The sequence below is a fragment of the Pomacea canaliculata genome, linkage group LG5 (genome assembly GCF_003073045.1).
Source record: "Pomacea canaliculata isolate SZHN2017 linkage group LG5, ASM307304v1, whole genome shotgun sequence".
NCBI lineage: Eukaryota > Metazoa > Mollusca > Gastropoda > Architaenioglossa > Ampullariidae > Pomacea > Pomacea canaliculata.
In genome coordinates, this window is record NC_037594.1 from 22502418 (window position 1) to 22524009 (window position 21592).

A 21592-nucleotide genomic window follows, 5' to 3' on the forward strand; every position below is an offset into this window, starting at 1 on the left:
CCTCGGTTACATTCTGGGCCACGACCTGTTTGAACATTGAGGCGGCGTCCTGTGGCTCTTGCTTATCCAAGCACGGAGACCGACATTTAGTCGTGTACAGCCTCGGGTGGTCTCTCACCCACCAAACCCTTCTCCTGTCCGCTACCTCCACAGCTCGCCATGAGGTCGAAACAACCTTATTTTTAAATACAAATTACACACCAGCAAGACTATGCGACTGAGCTGCAAGATTTGGGAGGTGAATGAGCCTTTGTTTGGTCGCCTCATTGAGAAACCTGAAAGACCAGACAGAAAAGAATGTCACGTAGGTATACATACCTTCAAATGTCAGAGGAACACGACACCATACTGCACAGACCAGTATCAGTCAACCGGGAGACAATTGGTTGCTTGAAGTTTCATTTATTGGGAATGTGATTTTATAATTACAGACGGAGCAAAGAGAGCAACTAGTATCAGTAGCAAGTACAACGGGATTTTGTGATAAAGACAAGTATTTTTATAACTGAACTAATACAGTTGACCTTTGTCATGAACCCGGGTGTGAACTGTATCACTAATTTACTGACCTGTTTCATGACAATCAAAAATTCCAGAGAAAACATTTTGCAAGGGGGACTAATGTAGGTACTACAGAAGTAATCTGTTGGACTAATTGTGGACTCGGTTTAAAACTCTTTCTTTTACTCTTTAGTTTTTAATCCAGACAATAGGAGTAACGTGTCGATTAAACGATAAGTTCGCTCAGTTTTATTCAATTTTTTTTTAAAGTCTGATCGACTCTTTTCTCTTCTTCTTCTTTGCAGGGCTGGGCGTCGTGAGTTTTCTCCGGGTACTCCGGTTTCCTTCCCTTCCCCTCCCTCTCCCCCATAATGCGAAGTCACGGCAAGGTGGAAGCACTTTCCTACTAAATAAACCAAATCAACTCTCCTCTTCTTTCTTTCTCTTTTCTACGTCCTTCCCTTCTCCTGCCTCACTCGTGATGTCGCTTGGGCCAACGGTGCACTGACCCCATCACTTGTTCAGGAGCTAACTTGTGGACACAATCCACCAGCCGAGACTTGTCGGCGGGATGATGAAGACGAGTGAAAAGCCTACAACCACAGGAGCGGATAAAACCAGGATCACATGATTCACACCAAGTCATTGCAATCTCGGGTGTGGAGGATGGGAGAAATTCGACGGGAGCACCGAGCTCTGTCAACACCCGGACAATGCGGCCAGCAGCCAGTGGTGGGACTCGTGCACCGCCGAGCTATTCTAGCTTTTCGGCGTAGGATGCCTGTGGTCACTGACCTCCCAGACAGTATTTGTGTTTCATTGGAGTTCTCTATGGTCTTCATTTCCTCCCGATAAAATGTCGTCGGCCCCTGTGTGTGTCAGAGAGAAAGAAAGTTTCCGGGACCAAAGTGTTCGTACGCCCAAAGGCGACCTTAGCAGTACGCGGGGCACTGGACGAGCATCATATGCGGGGGTCGGGGCGGTTGCCGTAGTCACCACCCCCAAAGGATGCCTCTGCTCATCTTCACCACTTTCATCAAAGCACATATAAAATCAAGAATTATTTTAATGCTTTCGCTTTTATCTTTAGTTCAGTTTTTACGAGTGCTTCACGATATATGATCCTGCCCAGCAAATGAACGTGACTAACAGAAAGTTAATGTATCTTTCGATCGGTGTCGCTACTTGTGTCCATTATTTGACTCTGTCAACTCTCGCATAATGCATTTTATAAGAAAAATATACAATATTTTATACATAATTATATATAAATAATCGCAGCAGCGTTAACAATATCTAACGACACACAAAAGAAACGTTTTCAATGTTAAAATTCATCTGAAGAAAACACATGGATAATATCAGGAAACATAAGAAAAGTTTTCAGGACAAAGGTTGTGCTGGTAAGTTATGCACACATGAAACTGCTCTTTGTGGGTCTCAAAATAACTATAGGAAAAAATGGACAGTCAACTACAACAAAAACAATGTCCTCATTAACATGGGTAAAACAATAATACATGTACTATTAACAAAAAGACCAGCTCACACTGTGCTGAAAGAACAGGATGCATTATATTGTGGTTTTATTTCAAGTCATCAATATTAATGCACAAAATCACTTTCATTTGTCTAATTTGTTATAATACTGTCCTAGCGATTCTTTCTCGGTAACAAAATACTTTTGCACACATTGGTATCAACATGGGCTCAACCATCTTGTCCATCAGCGACCGTATACCATAAAAGACATCGTTTGAAACTACTAAAATATTCCTGTCCGAGGTTGAGAAATCTGTTGCCACTTTCCGGAGTGGACTTATGGTTCATATATATATATAGGTTTATTGATGCAGTTCGATTTGGTCTACTAGTGAAGTAGTTTGGTCCGGCTTACAGGCCTGCTGACGTCAGGTCAGTGCTCGACCTGCACCAAGGCTGGGAAAGTGCGCATGCGCAGACGCTCGACCTCTGCCCTCAAGACAGCGACTTCCTGAGCCTGAGCTTTGGCCAGGTCCACCAGCTTGCGGCGCTGAATGATGTCCCGGTACCGCTTCTCTTTCCCCGTGTCCAGACGCCGCTCCGCTGCAGAGAAGGAAGCAAGATATAAAAACAACAAGAGAGAAAGAAGAATGTGGGTTTAAATAGTTTAAATTACCCCATCAATCAGCAGGCTCGATGCATTTTCACATACAGGAATAGCTAACCCATGCGCGCGCTCACAGTCGAGGAACCACAACAGAGTGCCAAAAACAAAATATAAATAAATAAAAGCAATGAACGGGACAGTTCATTCAGATGAAGCGTCACACCAGGGAAAACGAGACTGATATGTAAGCAGCCAATCAACAAGCAGGACTAAGTGATGTCGGCTTTCACCACGCGATCTCCCACAGGTCACCCCATTAGACGCGGTGTCCAGTCCTTTATGAAGTCTGACAAACTTGTGTGCGTCGCACGCCTAGTGAATGTCTGCAGCGAGATTGAGATCGACAGCGTGCAGTAATGCATAGCATTCTCTCAGTATCGTATAAACTAAAAAGCACTGACGGAACAGGGGAGGCGCGAATAAAGCGTATATCATGTTGATTTTAGAGGATGGCATTTGCCAGTGTCTGTTCTTAGCAGGATCTGGTTGAGAAAAAAAAAAAAGTCCTCTGCGTTCCTATTTGTGTGATGTGCCACATTAGTATGTCCGAAACGATCTGATCAAGCAGAAGGGAAACGTCTCCTGTGCAGTTGCGCACTGTCCGGCAGTGGGTACATGTGCCCCACCTCTGTTACATATTGTGATCCGTTACATATTGTGATACGACCCTACAGCGTGCTGCTTTCCCAAGTGGCAGTGAACCCACCGTTGACTTCGTCGATGTGTCGTCTCTCGTTGACGCAGACGTTGAGTTCCTCCAGCTCTTTGTCCAGGGCCGTGTTGTAGGTCTTCTTGCGCTTCAGGAAAGACCTCAGGTCCTCCTTGATGTGCTCCTTAGTCTGCACGTTCTTCTCGTGGTGCTGCAGCAGACCAGCATGACATTATAGCCTCTCACAGCCCTACTCTCCTCATTCTTCCTTTTTTGACCCAGAATGGGAAAGTTATTAACATAAATACTTTATTAAACTTCGTCAAACGTTCGTTCACATTTGTCCAGTTGAGAACGATCTTTTTATAAAGCAATATTTACATTCAAAACTTTTTCAGCTTCGTCAAACGTCCATCCAATATTTGTCCGGTTAGGAATGGGCTTTTAGAAAATCAATTTGATCACTCTCCCGTCCCTACACAGGGTTACCATTTATAAAAACTGCCCGTAATTTTCAGTTCAGGGTTAAGATAATGGTTATGGATCTAATTAACAACGCATTTTAATAGTTACCGTGTGTGAATGATTGATACTGAAAATGGATTTTGTCCAAGGGCATCAAAAGGGCTGATAACTATTAAAACCCTCACCAATATCCTTGTTTTCAGATCATATTGAGCTGTAAATGACGGACATCTTGAAGTGGAACAGCATGGCATGTTTTAACGATGTAATGAAGCATTCAAGTGCATGCCACTATGCACGCATGTACACACAGGGACATACTCTTTTTTTCCCTCTTTCTCACTATATTCCCCTCTCTTCTCTCTCTCCAAACAAGACAGGTCAGCTTATTACTCACTTTCCTCTGCATCAAAATAGTTTGCTCAAGGGTGGAGATTTCGCTGGCTTTCTTGGCATCATAATCACTTTCATTTAGGAACTGAAACAATGAAATGAGGGCATGTTTGGAAAAGACAGCAACAGGCTTACCCTTCTGTCCATCTATATTCTTTTTATAACTGTAGGAGTAACACTGAAGTAAGAGATACAGTCAGTGATTGTAAAGGTATGTCAAAAGCTTGTCTCAAAATGAAAGTGTTCAATGTTCACATCTGCTCACCGCCTGGATCTCTCGGGTGACCTTCATGAACATGATGTCCTTCATCTTGTTCTCCAAATCTTCCATCTCCATTGACATTTTCTTGTGTTCCCTGTATAACAAGCAGAGCATTTTTTTCTAAGTTAGATATTTGTCGTGTCTTAACACAAAAGTAAGCATCTTTCACCTAAAGATGTTTGTAAACTTTATCAACCTTACAGGCTTTGCTATAAGTTCTACTCAGGTTATGCAAAGCATCAAGCAGAGCTGGCATCCACTAATTAAGCCTTATACTTACTATTTGTATAACATTAATTTTTCTATTCAAATCATTGCTTAAGAGTCAACATTTACTGCATACCATTCAAGCTGAATAATGCCTTTCCTGAAATCTTTGCTTTCCATCATGCTGGCAATTTTGCTTTCTCCCAGTTGCTGTTGACAAGTCAAGGAAAAAAATATAGGCAGTGGCAGAAAAAAGATAACAAACACCATATCACGATTGTTGAGATATAACATACCCAGAAAAAGATAGCCTTTTCTCCTTTGACTGTACCAGATGACTTGACCATAGGAGAGGGTTCCACTAGCTCTCTAACCATCGAAAAAGCTGTCTCCCCTGACAATGAGCACGTTCATGGTACGCAGAGCACTCCATTAGTCCGGAGAGCAACTACCCTCTAACAGCGTAAAAGGCCAAACACCTAGTTTTTTCCCGATGGTTAGTGTGGTGTTTACTACAGCCTGTGCACAAAGTAAGCATCGCATATGGTAAGACGAGCAAAGGCTAGTGAACACCACAATAACCCTTTATGTCGTATGGTCATGTCATGTGGTAAGTCTCAAAGAAAGATGATTTACTCTCAAAATTTTATTTTTTCTTTCTTCCTTCCTGGGTGGTACTTTATGTACTGTATGTCCATTATTTGCCTTTCTATTCCAATATATACAACCTTTATTGTAGCATTGAGATCCTCGACCACAGAGCGGTGAATGAGGACGCTATTGTTGTAGTCATGGATAAACTGGCCAGCATCAACCTCCACCTGCCCTTGCTTCAGCAGTAGCTGGACTTCCAGGTCCAGTGTGAAGAGTAATTGGTCGTCCTTCAGCCTAAAAGAAAACATCATTAAAAACATCAAGGAAATGTTGGTTCCAGAGATGCATTTTCATAGAATATATGTAAGTAAATTAAAAAAACAAAAAACACAACGGAAATGAATTTTTGCTTCAGATTTTGCGAATTACTATTTTTTTAATGAATTAAAACCACTCATCTAAAAATTATTTTGCACTCAGGCAAAGATTTATTAAAGACAAGGATTTCTATAGTCATACAGTTGTCACGCATAGATAAGGCTATCTCAATATTCTTAATGCCTCAAGAAGTGTTCTTTTGACAGTTTCTAGGAAAAGGCCAAAGTGTTCCACAGATGGACAGAAGATGCAAGCAGACAGAAAATAATAAAAAGGAATGACTTCTTTAACACACACCATCCACTTATTATCCCATGTAAATTCTCAGGACTCACTTTGCTAACTGAATACCAATGGCATCAACCTCACTTTTCAGAGCCTCATCTTCCTCTACACGTTTCTGAAGGAAAGCTTGCATCTCTGCCAGTACTAAAGCCTTCTTCTTTACCTGCATGCACACACATTTTGAATGCTATCATTTTGTCATATGCTTTAGATTTATGCATTGTAGCTCCAGATTTCAAGCTGACACCATACTGGATATAAATAAATATATATATGTTTAAGTCATAATATATATAAATACTTAAGTCATAGTTATAGACAGAGGATATCCAACAAATATTTACCATATTTTCACTCTCAATCTTGGCACGTCGGTAGTTACACAGACGTTGCCACACAGTGGGATCAAGCCCTTCAGGCATGTTAGCTGGCTTATCAAGCTCATCCAATGCTGCCTCAAGAAGAAGTTTAGTTTGGGCATTTTGCTGGGCAGTGGATGGACGTTCTGCAAATGGGTTGGATGGAACTAACTCCGAAGATGTGTCTGGAGCCTTAAACTTCAATCCTCTGTGACAAACAAGAATCATAACTGACATGTTACAGAGGGTGATATGGGGCTTTTTTTTTTTTAGAAAGTGGTAAAGAAAGGGGGAAGGGAAATTTAATTACCTGTTGCGGGCCAGCGCTTCACTTCCTAATGAGACACGGCAAGTGGTGGGACACTGTAGGGGAGTGGAGGCTGCGTCTGCCTTGAAAGGTGCGGTATTTGTATTTTTGTGCATCTCAGGTTTTTGTATTTCGGACTTTTTCCTTTATTTCTTTAAAAGATATGGATAAGTAACGTGTTCTCTTTGTTGTAACTGTCAATAGGCGCAGTCTGCGGGGCCGGGAGATGGGCCATGGAGTGAAGGGTCGGGAGATGGGCCGTGTTTGGTTGGCTCTGGCTAATGCCACGGACTAATGAGCCTGGCAGATACCATAAAGTATCTGAAGACTGGAGTATTCGGCCCAGGAAGATAACGTCTGACCCCAAGAGGCAGCGTTTGATATATCAGGAGGTTAGGTCGCTCGTCCCCAGACACAGTGACATATCGAGTTGTGAGGTCGCTCGTCTCCAGAGACATCGTCATTTAGTGGATAATGTCTGCCGCCAAGTGAAGACGTCAGTTGTGTTTTGTTTGTGTAATTGTTTTTACGAGATAAAATAAGTTGAGTGTGGAAGATATTTATATTTATGGAACATTAGTCAGTGACCGTTGATACAGTGTTGTGCCGAACTTTACACTTCATTATTCTTGTTTAACATCAAGAAAAGGAACTTTCTCTCGGGACTGTGTTTAGAATTAGAGATTATTAATAAGTAATAATATCTTATAATAGTAGTAAGGATCAACTGATGTATGTTTACTAGGGAATTATTGTTAATATTTTTTGTGTATTTTTATTTGTTAAAATTATTAAATATATACAGCCCTACAAAGCGGCAAAGTTATTTTTCAGAAGAATGGGCAAATGTCCTGGCGTTTACGGGAACGCGAGTGTCTGTGACATATGACTGTTTTCCCAATTTACATGACATCCCTCTATCAAATGAATTTTAATACCAGCGAAATCCCACAATAAATGCAAACAACGTTTTTTCTTTCTTCTTATTTATGGAAGGTTTTTCCTTCCATGTTATGCTTACCTTGGTCTCTTTCGAAAGACTCGGTAAAGATGATCAGCCATAACAGCTGACAAATCACTAAACTCTCTTTTGAAAGCTTTGTCCATGACTTTGTCCTCTGCAACTAGGATGTCATACTGATTTCGGAACTCATCCACATTAATGCGAGCTTCCACCACAGCTTCAGAGGCAAGTTGCTGCAAGTGAAATTCCAAAATAAGAACACAGAAAATGGGATACTGTAGTATTTCAAAAATCTAATTAGTGATGCTACAATCTGTAAGCCTGGATGGCTCTTGTAGGAAGCATCTTAACACAAACTTCGATAAAACCCTTCATAGACACTCTAGAATTTTCAAAGAACTCGCCTAAATGGCATTCCATCACAAAAGATGAATTCTGTTTCTTTCTCACACACAAAATGTAATTTACATGTGATGTTTAAGCTTATTAAATAAATCAGATCAGCTTAAAATCTCTTTACTGGTGCTTTCTTCCTTAATTTGCAGTTGATTTGTGATGTGAATACTGACACCATACGATGAGACTGGAAAACATACCATGTTACTCAAACATAATGATGTACATGGCCACTTGCACACACGTATATAAACAATCAGTTCAGTATACTATATCAGTCTTGACTTTCTTGTTACCAAGGAATTCTCTCCTTTATGCCTACAGATTCTGCTGAAGGAATCACAGTATGCTAACTTGTAAATCCTATACATGACCCACGTTGGAAACTGTCACTTGAGTGGACGGTGGCACAATGGTGGTTCATTACATCTTGGAATAATGAAGTGAGATCAGCTGCTGAGAAAGAACTAAAAAATGCCGGCCAGTGGCTTTAACTTAATAGCATGTGGCCATTACCCTCAGCTCTCTCTTGTGATTCATTCTGTAGCTAAGTTCACGTTCTCGTGTGTCCAGCTCCTCTTCTATCAGCAAGGAACGTCGAAGACGCAGTATCTTCAGCTCCTCCTGTAGATGAAGATGATAAGGAATATGAAGCTTGTATTTTTAGTTTATGATTACCACATACTCACCTTGACCTTAACGATGTTTATCTTTCAGTGATCGTTCACATAAATTTTCTCATTTATAGTTAGAAGATAACCATCATGATATAACTGTTCTTTACCTGATAGATAACCATCATGACTTTGATCTTCTTCAAGAAAAGCTGATTGAGGGTCTCATCAAAGGCAGCCATTCCTTCCTTAATCTGGGCTTGCAGCTTGCGTAGCTCTGTTTCCAGTTGCTGAAGGACATCACCAAACAAAGTATTTTAAAACATCTCATGAAATCTCATCAACACATACAAAATTACGAATAGTTTATCAAAGATTCAAAATAAAACTAGTCCTGTCTAGTGTAGTTCTAAATCCTATACAGACTGTTATACACACCAAGTTCAAATTTGCACTCATACACGTACACCTCCTTACAACCTGTGAGCTCAAAAAAACAGATAGTTGTAAAGACTCATCGGCTTAGTGTGGGTGTAATGGAAAAAATTCCTCAGAATCTTCCAGCCTATTTCCGGAAACAATGAAGAGGAATGAACTGATTGACTGGAGGGTCACAACTTGTCAATGGCCGCAATGATTTTACTTTGGCATGCATGAAGCCAATCAATCTCATTATAGAAAGTTCTGGTTCTGCATGACCCAGATAGTTCTCTTTTAACCTTGTTGAGCCCCAACCTGTATAGCTTCTTCTGTGTGTTTGCATTTGTATAAGAATGCTGGACAACAATTTGCTGCACCAGATTTCTCAGCTGTAACAGAATCTGTAGGCTTTTCATTATGTACACTTTGTGTTTAGCAGGAGCAACTTTGAAGAAGACCTTATCCTCTTTAAATGACTTTTAACAACTCTCATTTTTCACTCATAATATAAAGGTTCTAACCCCATTTGCATTTATTAATAGTGATTTTTGCATACCTTTCGGAACTTTTCCCGCTCTTCATTGAGTTCCTTACATCGACGTTCATAGTCTTTAACTAGTTTCTGTTCTTCCTCTGTCCATTCTGTGCTCTCTTTCTGCTGCATGAATAGTGGGACTGGGATGTCCTGATGAGCAACAACAAAGAAAAAAATGCATTTTTGTGGACATGGGGATATCTTATGTCTTGAAAACATATATATCTTTGAGTGTGGCAGCAGGTAGGGTGGCTGGTAGCACATGTCTATGTGTGCATGTGTTCATGCGCGTGTACTTACATGAATGAACGCTTGCATGGATACATGAATTCAGAGAAAGCTATAAAAGCAATGTGTGTAGCATAATAAAAGGCACACATCTAGCAGAATAAAAACATTGAATGTAGCAGAATAAAAGGAGTTCTCTTTCTATTTTTGCTCTATTCTCCTTATTCCCTCCGTCTTAGCAATCTCTACCCCTCCATGCACAGCTACACCAGCACCACTAACCTTCTTGAGTTCATCTTCTTTCCTGATCTCCAAAACTCCACCCATCATCATGTCCAAAGGCACGTTCCCGCTGGTTGTCCCCTTTTTCCCTCAGACGCCGCTCTTCTTCTAATCTTTGCTGCTCTTCTAGTTTTTTGCGCTGCTCAGGAGTGAGGAACCTTTCTACAGTAACCTGCAGCAGTGACAGATCACATGTACACATCCCAAAATCTTGCTTCGTTGTTGTTGTCCTTGAATAGCTCTTCATATTGTAAACCTGAACAAGTCTGTGACTGGGTTTGTTTGTTTTTTGTTTGTTGCTTCTCAGTGCATACATTAGTCTGTCAGCTTGTGTCAAAGTTACTCTGCATGTGTGTATTTTTGTGTGCATATGTTCAGGCATGGATGTTTCTGTTTATGTGCTTTTGAAAACATGCAAGATTTTCAACATTATATGCCATTTTGGAGCATTTATTAACAGTCAATGTTTATGTCACAGTCTCTAGTAAGTGGTACTTCAATCAGACCCCAATTGCTAGATTAGAGAAAAATCTTTAGCGTGAATTTGCATTTACCTCATTGTCATCTACCGTCAGCAGCTGTTCTGGCCGCTCCATGACACTCATTTCTGGGTCTATGACAGGTTCATTTAAGTCCAGGTCACTTAAAATTTTTATGATGCGCTTGTTCTTTTCACGCATTTTTGCCATCTCTTGTTCTTTCTTAAGGAAAATGTCATCAAAATCCCTGTTGAAGGTCACCTTAATTCGATGGATGGCATCCTGTTTGGCATCAAATAAACTCATTAATGTTTTCTCTCAGTGAACTATGCTGCCACAAACAACACTCTGAAACTAACATTTACAACAGCAACAGCAAAACAGTAGTTAACAATAGTGAGTACCTAAAATAAACCCTGAGCTCACTATATTTTAGATCTCAAAATAGGTAATGAGTATTATGGGCCCTTAAAACATTTTTTTATGTGTGATATGTATTACCTATTTTGAGATCTAAAATATAAATGTCCCACATAAAAATGTTTTAAAGCCACATAATACTCAAATATAAAAATATACCAATAACTTAAGAGTTCTAAATAAATGAATATCAAATGATAAGTTGGAAATTTATTTTTGTAATAGAGTAATAGCCCTAATGTTTCTTCTTTGATAAAGGGATCCTACAGCAAGAAAAGAAACATGCCTAACCTCAAGAAGAACAATCTGATTCGCCTTTTGGTGGCGCAGATGTAGATCAAACTGACTGTAAAAAAGCGCACTGCCACCTCCATAGCTGGCACCTGCGTCAGAGGCAAAAGCTGAGCAAATATAACACTGAAAACACAAATTTTATGTCTTTGTGAAAAGAAACTTGTCTTCAAACGTATCTTACTAATAAAATAGAGTGTAGCCATATCTCTGTATATGTGGCAGCATTTGAAATCCAGGCAAATCCACACCATCTATCTGAACCTTACCAAATTTATCCAAGGGGATAAACAAATGAGCAATGATGTCCAAACTGAGAGGTGCCCCAGTTTCAAATCCATGTGGCACAGCAAACTTTTTCTAGTCGATCTAGCTGTCTGAAATGAAGAACGGGTACTTGGTTCTACAAAGGGTTGGGGAAGGTAAGGAAGTGAGGGACCCTCACATAAAGCTGGCCCCATGAAAACATGAGGTTTCTAACACCTCACTCCCCAGTGAACTAAAAAAAGAAACAAGTCTCGGGATGACCATTACCTTAACCACCAAATTTGCAAGTATATTTCTAGCATCTATAGTGTGATCATAGACTGTGTTTGCTTGCTGCAAGTTGCACCAGAGTTATGTTTATTTTCTACATTGGAAAAAGCTAGGTGGATCAAGTAAAAAAAATATCTACTGTGCAGATAAATGTTGAAATATCTATTATGCAGCACATGTTTTTGCCATTTTAGAATTTGAGAGGATATCCTATTTGACAGCTTCCTCTTGTTCTTTTTTTGCATTCCAGAGATCAAGTTTTTCTGCAGTTATGAAGATGGCTGATTTTTGTTCTTTTTGGTTTTTTTTTCTTTTTTTTTGTGGTGCCTCAGTTTTTCTTAGAGTGTGGCTCCCTCTTGTCCCTTTTTGTATAGTGGGCAGAGCTGCAGGACATGCTGAGGGGGTCTATAGGCCCGTCTTGCACTCACAGTTTTCAGTGTAAGATAGTCCCATATGTGTGCAAGCAGCCGGCAGCGTTGACTAAATAACTGCTATAGAAACTTTCAATATTTGCAAGAATGCCATATAGCTAAGATGGATGACTGGTGCACAGACTTGAATCAAAACTGTTAATTAATGTGATCTTCTTACAACCTAATGTTTCACATCAACAGAAAAGAGACTGTAACTCTTTAAATAAATTCATACCTGGAATAAGGATTAGTCGCAGATTATTACCGCAGACTAGATAACAAGTCTTAAGAAAGCTTTCAATGTGCGTGTAACCAGGCAACTCACCCCACAGCACATGCTTGTGCACACTTCGTGAAAATAAAATGTAGCTGTAGGTTGTTGATACTTTTATTATGGCAACCTCTTTCTGGCTGCCTGCAGCCACCCCAAGCTAGGGCAAACTCTAGACAAACTTTCCACCTCAGAGGCAAAGTCCTCAACTGAACTGCTGGTTGAGATGGCAATGATTTCTACTAGCAGTGCTGGGAGTTGTGTCTTGTTTTTTCCAAGTTCCTCTCTGCCAGCTTCTTTCACCAAACTTCTCCCTCCCCTTTTATACCTACTGGGAGAGCTGTTGTGTCATGGATGCCTCATGGTATCAGAAGACAGTGTTGATGGACCCCGCAGCCCCTCCAGCCTTACTGAACACAAACTTCCATGCCATTCAGCACTGCCAACTATTTGTCCTTCAGCTGATCTTTAAGCCAGCCTCTAACACACGAGGAAATTCATTTTAAAAATACCTGACAATAAAAACTCACCTAAGCCCCCTGTGATGCAGGGCTGCTCTTTTGATCCTCCATCTTCTTCTCCTTCATTTTCTTCTTCCTGTGGAGGGAAATAATGTACTGGATATAGACATCAATTATATGACTGGACTGCAATGGTTTTAGTTCCCTAACCTTTTGGTCACTGGGGTGGAGATGTTAAAGACAAATTTTTCTCAATGCCAGTTTTTTTGGTAAGGATGGTGCCATCCCTTCCTCCCTTTACCAATCCTCTATGTAACAGGGGAGATATGGGGAAGTTATCCAGTCTCCCACTTCTCTCCACAAGTCAACACTGTCATGGGTCTACCTCTTTAATCTTGTGCTGGTTGCTGGTTTCTGCAATGGTGAAGTATATATACACTGTACAGTATTCCATCAGGCTTCTCAACAGGGTGCAGCTCCCACCTCCCACCTCTAACCACTCTCTCTTTCCCCGACTAACCTGTCGCTTCCACTCCACCCTTCATCTTCTGGAAGGTTACACCCCCCGACTTCCACCCCTGTTGTCATGCGCCCTGGTAGGCCACAGGGTCACCGGACATCCAACATCGTCCCCACTGTGCCACCCCAAGTCTGCACATATGTGCAGCCTATGTATGTGTATATGTCCCTAGCTATACCTTCTACCACAACTACAATGTTGTACCCACTCAGCAGCTGGGTCAACTGGAGTACAAGGCACCAGATGGGACTCAAACCAGCCAAAATGCATTCTTGTGGCTGTAAATACCTGTGTTCTAACCACATGGCTATCCATCTTCTCACGTGAGCTGCAGTAAGGCCCTCAAAAGTAATTCCTTTATTTCAAAACATAAGACTTATAAACAAGAGCTCAGGTAGTTTGTTGAGACAAGAGTTGTATTAAGGTTAAAAGCTATCTTCAATCTCAATTTTGACAAAGGAGTGTAAGCATTCACTTTATGACAGTGACATGATCAAGGTAAAATAAGAGAATACTTAGCAAAACTCAAACATGATGTGTGATCTTACCCCCACATATGCAGGCCTTGTACCCAACTCCACCTCAGTCTTCCTAATCTGCAATAAAAGCATTCAGTTTTCCTGAATGTCTAAGCAAACAAAAAAACTGGCTTCTATAATGCAAATCACAATGTTGTGTCAATCTTGTAATCAATCTAAGCTCAAACTACCAGCAAGCAAAAACTCACAGAGGTAAGTAGCATGGTCTGCTTTTCACCAACAAAAAGTTGCACTTTCATTTATTTGTTTATCCAAGTTCTTTTAGGTCACCTTGCTGTTGTAGCCTACCCCCTTATTTTGGTGAGGAAATAGCCAGCATAGGTCACTAGAAAAATTCTCACTCAATGTGACAAGATAAGTATGGTACCTTTTCCTGCGTGGGACTGAGGGGGGAAAATCTAAAATAAGGGTAATAGAAAATAATAAAAGATAACTATTAAGTACATAAAACATGAAAAAATCCCTCTAGCATATGGCTGGTACATGAGATCCTAAGCTATCCAAGTTAGATTTCATGCTCTTCAAACCAAAAGGTTCAGTTGCATTAAACATGTTCTTCAGTAGTATATGTTCGAGGAAAAAGCAAAGTCACTGAGTGGTGTACGTGTTACTTCTGAAGGATTTATTTAGGATAAAAGGGCAATGAGATAATTTATTCTGAGCATTCTGAGGTATTTTTCCAAGTTCCTTCAGCACTACCTGCTCATTAAAGAGCATTTGCACATTTGACTTGTCTGCTATGAAGAAGTCTGAGCAAAAAGGAATGGAGTTGAGCAGATTGAACAGCAGGACATGGAGTTGTGTGCTCTTAATGAACTACCTGCAATGAACTGGGTAACTGAATTTTTTGCATGGGTTAAAATTAAACCCAGGCACTGAAAGACATGTTACTAATTTTTTTAGGTACAATGGCTTCACTGTGACCCTGTCCTGTATGAGTGTGTGTGTGTGTTGTAGAAGTGTGTCTGTTATACGGAAATATGGGTGCATAGTTGTTGATGATTCAATCTATATATTATTTATGTAAAACACTCAGCAACTCTTTGGAAAAATGTTATATAAATCTTCATTATTATTAAATTGGAGAAAAAAATGCTGTTATTCTGGTAGGAAAACCACCACCTATACTGCTACAGTTTTTTTATTACTTTTGATAATAAAGAGCTACAGGAGGAAAGATTTGCCATTGATATTAAAGGATGCTCTAAAACAACAGAGTTTATCATCTGAAAAATGCCAGGTTGTTTACCATAAGTTCTTTCATCTCAATCCGACGTCGAGCTGAAACAGCTTCCAGCTTCTTAAGGGTCTGTGGGCTGCGCTCTTTCAGTGGGAAGTTGGCTACCTCCAGATTGGAGTTGAAAGCCTGAATGGTTTGTAAAAGTTTACTCTTTCCAAGCATATATTACCACTGTATGCATTATATATAACCATACATATGTCCACATTCTTGTGTTATAAAGACTTAAAGATCCTTCTTTCTAAAATAAGAAAAACATTAAATTCAGCACTATCTTCTGACTGATGCCTTTCAAATACAGAGCACATCAACAGAGCCCATGCCAGAAACATAGATGAGCACAGAACCTATCAGTAAATAATACAATGGCATTTTAAACAAGCTTCATAAGAGGTTATGGTTGTAAAAGAAACATCTACTATTCATCTAAAATGTCATCACAAAAGACCCAACAACCTCAAATAATGTAGTTTAGGAAGACATAGCAAGGAATTACCTGAAGTGATCTGCCCTTGACCTTCATATCATCCCAGCATTCTTTCTTGATCACTTCCCTAAGGTAAAGCTTGGCCAGATTGTCAAACTGAATCTCTTCTCGCACCTGTAAAGCAGAAGGACTCTAACTAAGGATAACATAGACTTGATTATGCTGTCAATGAAATACACTGCTCAAAACAATGGAAAGGCCATATTTTCATATTTTCTACATTTTTATTGATTATATTTCTACCAACCATGAGCAATTCCTTCAAAATCCTTTTTAGTAAATTTGCTGTGTGGGTGAATAATGATCTTAAATTTGATGACAATCAAGTTTGGTCTTGTTCATGCTTAGTATACCAGTCAAGAGAAAAAGGTCATCAAACCCACCAAAAAATTGGTGCAATTACAACATATCCATATGACATGGCAGAATTTAAATTATGCAGTATCCACGTAAGCCCTGTCCATTGTCAACACAACTCAGTAATTTTAGCATCCTGGGAAGGTTTACTGGCAGTTTTAAAGCACTTTTTAATCATGCCTCAGAGACGACAATTAAGCATCATCAACCAAGGGAGGGTTATTGCATGGCTACATAGGTGTTCAAGAAATTGGGAGTTGCACTCTGTCATTCAAACTCTATGTGACCGCTACAATGCAACGAAAAGTGTTGAAGAGTAAAGACATCCCGGATGCCCGCAGTCAACTACCAGACAGAAGGACAGGTTCAGTGTTTTGTAGGCTCTAAGACAGAGAACAGAGACTGTCAGCACATTTAGAGAACAGCTGAAAGGAGCCGACTTAACTGTCAGTGACCAAACAGTTCTCAACTGGCTCAGGGTGAGCAATCTTTGGTCAAGGCAACCCACTCTCTGCCCTGTCCTGACACATGCACACTGCACTGCTCATCTTGCATGGGTACGAAGCCATCTGGCATCGACAAGGCAACAGTGGGCCACAGTTCTCTTTATTGATGAATCTTGCTTTGCCTTGTCCTTCCATGATGGCCGAATCCACATCTGGAGATGACAAGGAGAGTGTTACCACAATTCCACTGAAGCGTGATCGCTATGATGGTGGAACCATCATGGTGTGGGGTGGGATAGCCTCCAGAACTCCCCTCTACCTGGTGCAAGGCAATATGACAGGAGATAACAGAGATAACATTTAACAGCCTTTACAGCCAGCACTGCAGGCCATTGAACCAGGCGCCATTCTTCAGAACAACAATGCCAGATTGCACAGGGACAGTCGCCAAGAACTTCCTGCAGCAGCATGTACAGAGTCAACTGCATGGGCTGGCTAACCTTTTCCCCAGATCTGAATCCCATTGAACATTTCTGAGATGTTCTGGGTCAATGACTTAGAACCAACCACTCCTCATCGGTACACGGACGTTTCGCCGCCGGACGTTTCGGAGCTGGACGTTTCGCCGCTGGACGTTTCACCGCCGGACGTTTCGGCGCGGGGCACTTCATTTCGGCATTTCACGCGGGACCTTTAGCCGAAGTCAAGTGTGTGACGCCCCTTAGCTCACACATTTCTCTCGCCATTGTATCAGTGTATCAGTGAACTCTCTCTCACTATCCTTCCTCATGTGAACCGTTAGCTCACACATTTCTCTCGCCATTGTATCAATGTATCTCAAAGCTGTTGCGCATAATCTGTGACAATCAAAGTGAACTGTCTGTGAAGTCTGTGTGTAAAATTTGTTTGAAATAAAGAATTATTGTGTAATCTAGTAGTTACTTTCATTCTTTGAGAAGTAAGTAAGCTCTCTCTCTCTCTCTGACATAATGCGGCGAAACGTCCGGCGGCGAAACCCCGGTCGGCAAAACGTCCGACTCCGAAACGTCCGCACACGCTCCTCATCAGTTGACCTTAATCATCTGCACCAGTTTCCTCAGCAAGAGTGGCAGGCAATTCCTAAAAGAACTCTGAGAACATTGGTTCACTCCATGAGACAACAGTGCCTTGTCTGCATTCAGGCCAATGGTGGACACATACAATACTTTCTATTTTTTCTTATATCAATTTTGAAAACATAGGCAATGACAGTTCAAGCTCACATTCTTGTTGTTAAAATGATTTGTTTCAATGAAAGTGGCTAATAATGCATCATTTAATGAATAAAGAAGTGCTTTGATTCAATGTATTGTCCATGTGTATATTATTGGCATGAGACAGTGATTGACTTTGCAACTGGCCTTTCCATTGTTTTGAGCAGTACAGTATGCACATATGAAGATCTAACTTCAGCATCGCAAGAAAATCCTCCCAGAAACTCAAAATCAATGTAATATTTGCTGTATGTTCTGACTGGGATAAGGCATCAAGTTTTGTCTATCATCTTCAAACGATGAAGCATGAATGTCTTGTTCTGATAATAAAAAGGCAAGAACAGCTACTATAAATGTGAGCTTCACCTTCTCAATTTCAGCTTCACCCTCTGCCTGGAGTCGTGCTTGCTCATCTACATCCAGATCAAACTCATGCCGACTAAGCTTTTCAATGTCTGGCAGTTCTTCATTCTTGCGCATCATGTGCTGGATCTGTCATCGCAAAAACAGCAAATGGGTCTTCCGCAATAACTCATTCCACGCTATGAATGATCGCATACAGGTATTACAAGAGCAGAGTCTTTAAAATTGTGCTACAGAAAAAAAAGACTGCAACTTCTTCCAAGGCTGCAGAGTGTAAATTCTTCATCATTAAAAGACTCTATACTCTAAATATCAGGGATTCAATCAAATCAATGTGCAGATATGTTTGTACATTCACAAAACATGCTTGAACTCACAAATATGCATGCACTTGTTCACGCACACACACTGTCTCTCTCTCTCCTCTACCCCCCTCCTATTTCTCTTTCTATCCTCACTATTACCGTTTTACGAATATCTCTGATCTGAGCCCTGAGATTCTTCTTAGTTTCCGCATACTGTTTTTCTTCCGCCCGCAATATCTGGAAATGATATACCATGAAGTTTTATTGAAAACAACATCAAACTCAGGCTGAAACTAATCTCGCAAGAAGGTTCTTTAACATTTGTCTGTAGATATCACAGCAGATATCAGCTGATTGTGTCTGTTCTGCTGATTGTACCAAGAGCAAGACAATATGGCTTACAGAAACTAGGACAAGTGAGTTTCAAATATGCAAACATTCAGTGTGACATTTGTTTTCTTTTTATGTTTATCCAGGATGTAATTATAATCCAGAAGCATGTAGCTCCATATAAAGTTTCTTTACCTTTGATACAGAGATAACAGTGAATGCACCCCTGATGCAGGACATGGAGAAGAATGTTATCTGCTCATTTCTTATGGATTCTCCTGAGACAAGTTCATAGCTATAACACCTGACAATTTTTTGTAAAGTGTGTGATGAAATCCAAGATTAAAATAATTAAATTGCATCTGCTTTACAACTATAAATAGTCTGAAATTTAATGAGGGCAAACATGGCTTATGAAAAATGGTGATTACAAACCTCAAGCTCCTTTTGTTCTAGCCATGTACTATTTGGCTGGTCTGCAAGAGGACTTTCCTCCTTTTCCATTGACTCTTGTTTCTTCCTTTCTACCCGTTCCTAACAAAATACATTCCATCAATATTTCAAAAGACTTGGCAGCTTACACTATTACACCCGGAGTGAAGTTTGCATACTTTTCTACTTTTGAAAAACAAAGTTCTTCTACTTTTTATCAAACTATATTCAGTGGACTTATTAATTACTTTTGTAGCTAAAACGTAACAGACCCAACTTTTCTTTTTTAGAATGGATGAGATATTAAGAAATACTGATCGATAAAATTCAATTGATGAAATGAAACAATAACATTTCAAAGAATAAGGTTTTTCTAAAACCACTTTTGATGTCAGAAGCTTTTGCAAAGAAAACTATCAGCATTTAAAATGATTCTTAAGGTTTTATTTTTGTGTCACCAATGATCTCCAGAACTAGAAACTTACCTTCCGCTCTTGGACACTGACTGGGGGCAGCCAGGTTCTCATGTTACAGAGTGCATCATTTTCTTGACCTTTTACAATCGTTTGGTCTTTGCGCGCCTCCTTCTCAGTTGTTTTTATTTTGAAGCGCACTCTTTCTTTCGAATCCAGTCTACACAAGTGCAACATGCACATGCGCACACACACACACACACACATATTTTATCTCCTTTTTGATACTTCAAATTCAGCTTACATAGTATGGTAACCTCCAGTTGCTCTTTTATTATTTTCTTCTAAATACAGAACTCAGTCTGAATGATGTCACCTTCTTTATAGTTTAAAAATCATCCTACCTTAAGAAACTTATTGCTTTGTTACTATTCACATGTACATAACAATTTAAGCTTTGCATCCAGCTCTGGCAAAAAACGATTTGACTGAAATGCAGCACACAAATTCTTACCTCCACTCAAAACAGCACAAGGCCCCATCATGTCCTATTGTGAATATAATATTGCAGTCATGAGTAATAGCCAAAGCTTTAACTCCACCTCTATGGTAGTCATGAGCTATGACCCTCAGGGTTTGTTCCTAGAAAAATAAATGAGCTGCATACATTCTTGGGTTGTCTACAATAAAGAAACAAGAGTAAGAGCAAAATTGTTGCATTATTAATATGCTTAAAATGAGGCTGCTGTGTGTATATTTATATGTGTGCATGAGAGAGTTTGTGACAGAGTACATGTGTGCGGTCATGTTAATCTCTCTCATCATTCATTCCTCTATTTTTTTTTTATACACCAGATGCTTCAAATTCTCGGTGGCAGGGGAAAAACTACCTGGATTTCAAAGGTGTACGTATGCTTCTTTGAATATGGGTTTGGATATGTACGGTTGATTCCAGATATAAACAAATGTCTATGATTATGGGTTGCAGGGTGGAAACTGGTGAGAGTTGATATATGGAGTGGTGATTGGTTTGGTACAGAATGTTAAGTTATAACATTCCTATCTAAGTAACAATGAAAGTTTACATTTTGGTTTGCTCACCCATTTTTATAGGTACAGAAAACATGTCACACCTGAAAATACATTTTCTTCTGTGCTGTCTTTATTTAGATGAGTTAAAAAAATATTGCCTCTAAATACCATAGATGACAAAAAGTCTTTTATTCTTTCCTTGCTGTTGTCCTCTAACAATGATGATATTTATTGTCTACAAAGGTACATTTTGTAATTATTTTTACATGAGGAGAATCACAATCTATAACTAAGGATAATCTGATATCCCATAATGTTTTATTCTATGTCTATCCTTTCAAAGACAGCAAGCCCCTTTTGAATAAATTCATATTAATAACCATATTTCTCTCACACACATGTACACACAAATGTACATACTGCACCTAACGCTGAAATTACGTTTGCATACATTTTTAACAAAAAATTTCTTATATGGAATATTATTGAATGTTTATAAATCTGCCTTGTAAATGGTACTGCCTACTTTACTTACCATATTGACTACTTCCCTAAGCATGAAGGCACCATCTGGTCCATAGGAGATCAGAAACTGAAGATGTGGGGAAAGCATCAGTTTACCACCTCGCAGTTGGTGACCATCAAACATCTTTTTTGATTCTGGTGACTCCAGCCACTGAGACCCACTTTTCTATGCATGGAAATATTAGCACTATTTTATAAAGAAAGTTAAATTGATTAATGTTAAAGAATAAGTCTTTTAATATGTATGTAAACAGACCCCAAAACAGTTTATCTAATAGAAAAGAATCTCTAAGGGTGGTATTACACTATCAAAATCCTTGACATTAACTCTAAGAGCTACTCTGAGTTGAATTTTATGTAAAAATGGTTAACCTCAAGTGTGTCATGAAGTAACTGTTTGGCATGGCACCCCTTTGCAGACTATGTCTATGGAAGTGTGTACCAATTGTGTAGTGAGAATGTTGATCTTTTGTTGAAAGTTATGTGTGAA

General features: G+C 39.8%; 1 protein-coding gene across 1 annotated transcript in view; it reads right to left on the bottom strand.

The window, feature by feature from the left end:
* Positions 1-385: 385 nt before the first annotated feature.
* LOC112563767 (cilia- and flagella-associated protein 43-like) overlaps positions 386-21592 on the bottom strand; it is a 38381-nt gene continuing 17174 nt past the window's right edge. Inside the window, 26 exon segments of the mRNA XM_025238078.1 lie at positions 386-2586; positions 3357-3510; positions 4162-4242; positions 4423-4513; positions 4763-4836; positions 5355-5514; positions 5934-6046; positions 6228-6450; positions 7571-7746; positions 8426-8533; positions 8694-8813; positions 9500-9628; positions 9989-10045; positions 10047-10160; positions 10543-10749; positions 11179-11270; positions 12930-12996; positions 13929-13976; positions 15169-15285; positions 15656-15760; positions 18069-18194; positions 18530-18607; positions 19136-19234; positions 19618-19765; positions 20060-20187; positions 21113-21268. Of these exon segments, the coding sequence (XP_025093863.1) occupies positions 2417-2586; positions 3357-3510; positions 4162-4242; positions 4423-4513; positions 4763-4836; positions 5355-5514; positions 5934-6046; positions 6228-6450; positions 7571-7746; positions 8426-8533; positions 8694-8813; positions 9500-9628; positions 9989-10045; positions 10047-10160; positions 10543-10749; positions 11179-11270; positions 12930-12996; positions 13929-13976; positions 15169-15285; positions 15656-15760; positions 18069-18194; positions 18530-18607; positions 19136-19234; positions 19618-19765; positions 20060-20187; positions 21113-21268 (3141 nt within the window). The 3' untranslated portion in view covers positions 386-2416.